The 1,713-nt window shown below is 45.8% G+C and overlaps 1 protein-coding gene across 1 annotated transcript in view; it reads left to right on the top strand.

Annotated features, from left to right (window-relative positions):
- Positions 1–351: 351 nt before the first annotated feature.
- The window catches only part of NRDE2 (NRDE-2, necessary for RNA interference, domain containing), a 39,512-nt gene continuing 38,150 nt past the window's right edge, over positions 352–1,713 (top strand). The window contains exon 1 of the mRNA XM_019642291.1: positions 352–458. Coding sequence (XP_019497836.1) covers positions 362–458 — 97 coding nt within the window. The 5' untranslated portion in view covers positions 352–361. The remainder of the gene's footprint in view (positions 459–1,713) is intronic.

Raw genomic sequence — 1,713 nt, 5'->3', positions numbered from 1 at the left:
TGCTAATTAAGCCCCTTACTTACATGTTTATTTAATTTTCTAAAATTTTCAAGATGAGGACACTAACGCTTAGAGTTTGATTAATCTGAGCCCGTTAGTAAGAGATGGTGTGAGTTCAGGGGTGGAATTGGAATCTCAATTTCCTAGTACTTTCTGCTCGGAACAATTCTATCTCCCAGTCTCAGCATTTTCCGGTTCTCACAGACCCCTGCAGGTATCAATTGCTGGAAAGAGGTCCTTCCCCACCCTGACCCGCCGGGTCTCGGGTCCAGGCGGAGTGAGCGCTAGGAAAACTACAATTCCCGGAGTGCACCGCGACCATAAAGGCCTCACTACCGGCGGCCAGTCGCCGACGCCATTTATGTGGCGGGGAACGGCGGTGCGGCCTGATATCATGGCGCTGTTCCCGGCCTTTGCTGACGTTAGTGAGGCTCCCGATAGCGGGAGCGCCAGGAAAGGTAAGCACACAAAAGGGATGAAGAAGGCACTCGGCAAGCTTAAGACGTAGTTTCTTGGTCCCAGGTCTCGGCCCTTGCCTTGGATTTGTTTATCCACTTGTGTCCCAGAGTTCTCCGCGACGCTGCAAAGCCTTCTGGGAAGGGCTCCTGCCCTTGTCCCGGCTTCTTCGGGACTCGAGTTGTAGAATTAATGGAAGGAGAACGACCTAGCAGAGGCTCTGGAGCTGGGACTTCCATAATATCATTCCTTCTGTGACTCCATCCTTTCTCTGAGCCTGTTAATTCACCTGCAAAGTGGGAATAATGGTACTCCACATCTCAAGGAGACTCCTGGCGCAAATCCTGGGTGTTCTTATGCGCTCTTTCCTGTGTTACTTATTTTTGAAATGTTTATTCCGTTGATATCTTTTGGCAGGCCTAGGATCTAGGATCCAAAGCTTAGTCAAACAGTTGCTCTCCAGACAGTCAAAGCTGCTGGGAATAAAAACCACAGTAAAGCGAGTTGTAATCTTTTTGCTGGTGGAGAGGGTCTTCCATGTGTAAAAAACTCAACACCCGTGAAGCTCAATAAAGCGAAGTGCTATTAAACGAGGTATACCTGCAGTGAATTATAATTTAAAGTAGTTCTAAATCATGCACTTATATGGCCGAGTCCAGTTGTGTCTGACCACCTCCTTTATATAGCCACTCATGGCTCTTACACTTATTGGTAACACTTATTATATTTGTAATTGCTTATATAATTACTGTAATTTTTGGTCATCCTATACTGACTGTAACCTCCATGTGGTCAGGAACAGTGTTTGTCTAATCATTGTAGCTTACTTAGCCCCTAGCACAGGCCCAAAATGTAGTAGGTGTTCAGTAAAAATTTGTTGAATAAGACCAATAGTAGGTACTTAAAAAAAATAATAGTACAAGGTAGGATGTCGTAGATGTCTCAGGTGAGCTACAGGAATAATGACTTCTGACGGGAGGTTCAAATAAGGCTTTATATAGGAGCTAACTTTTGGGATGGGTCTTCAAGAGGGTAGGATTTGGACAAATAGAGTTAGTGGAAGGGCGTTCCAGGGCCTTCAGAGGCATGCAGGAAAGGACTCCTGAGACCAGTGCAGAAATCTGCAGATAGTCTAGTTTATCTGAAAATACAGAGGCATAAAGAGCTGTGGGATATATGGTTGGGACTGGTGGTGAGCGAGGATGGTGACGTGAATAACAAACAGGTCAGGGGTTTATCCCTTTATTTTGGGAGGGC

Source organism: Hipposideros armiger, unplaced genomic scaffold (genome assembly GCF_001890085.2).
Source record: "Hipposideros armiger isolate ML-2016 unplaced genomic scaffold, ASM189008v1 scaffold_67, whole genome shotgun sequence".
In the NCBI taxonomy this organism is placed as follows: Eukaryota; Metazoa; Chordata; class Mammalia; order Chiroptera; family Hipposideridae; genus Hipposideros; species Hipposideros armiger.
The sequence above is the reverse complement of the archived record's forward strand: the minus strand, read 5'-3'. Positions and strand labels throughout refer to the sequence as shown.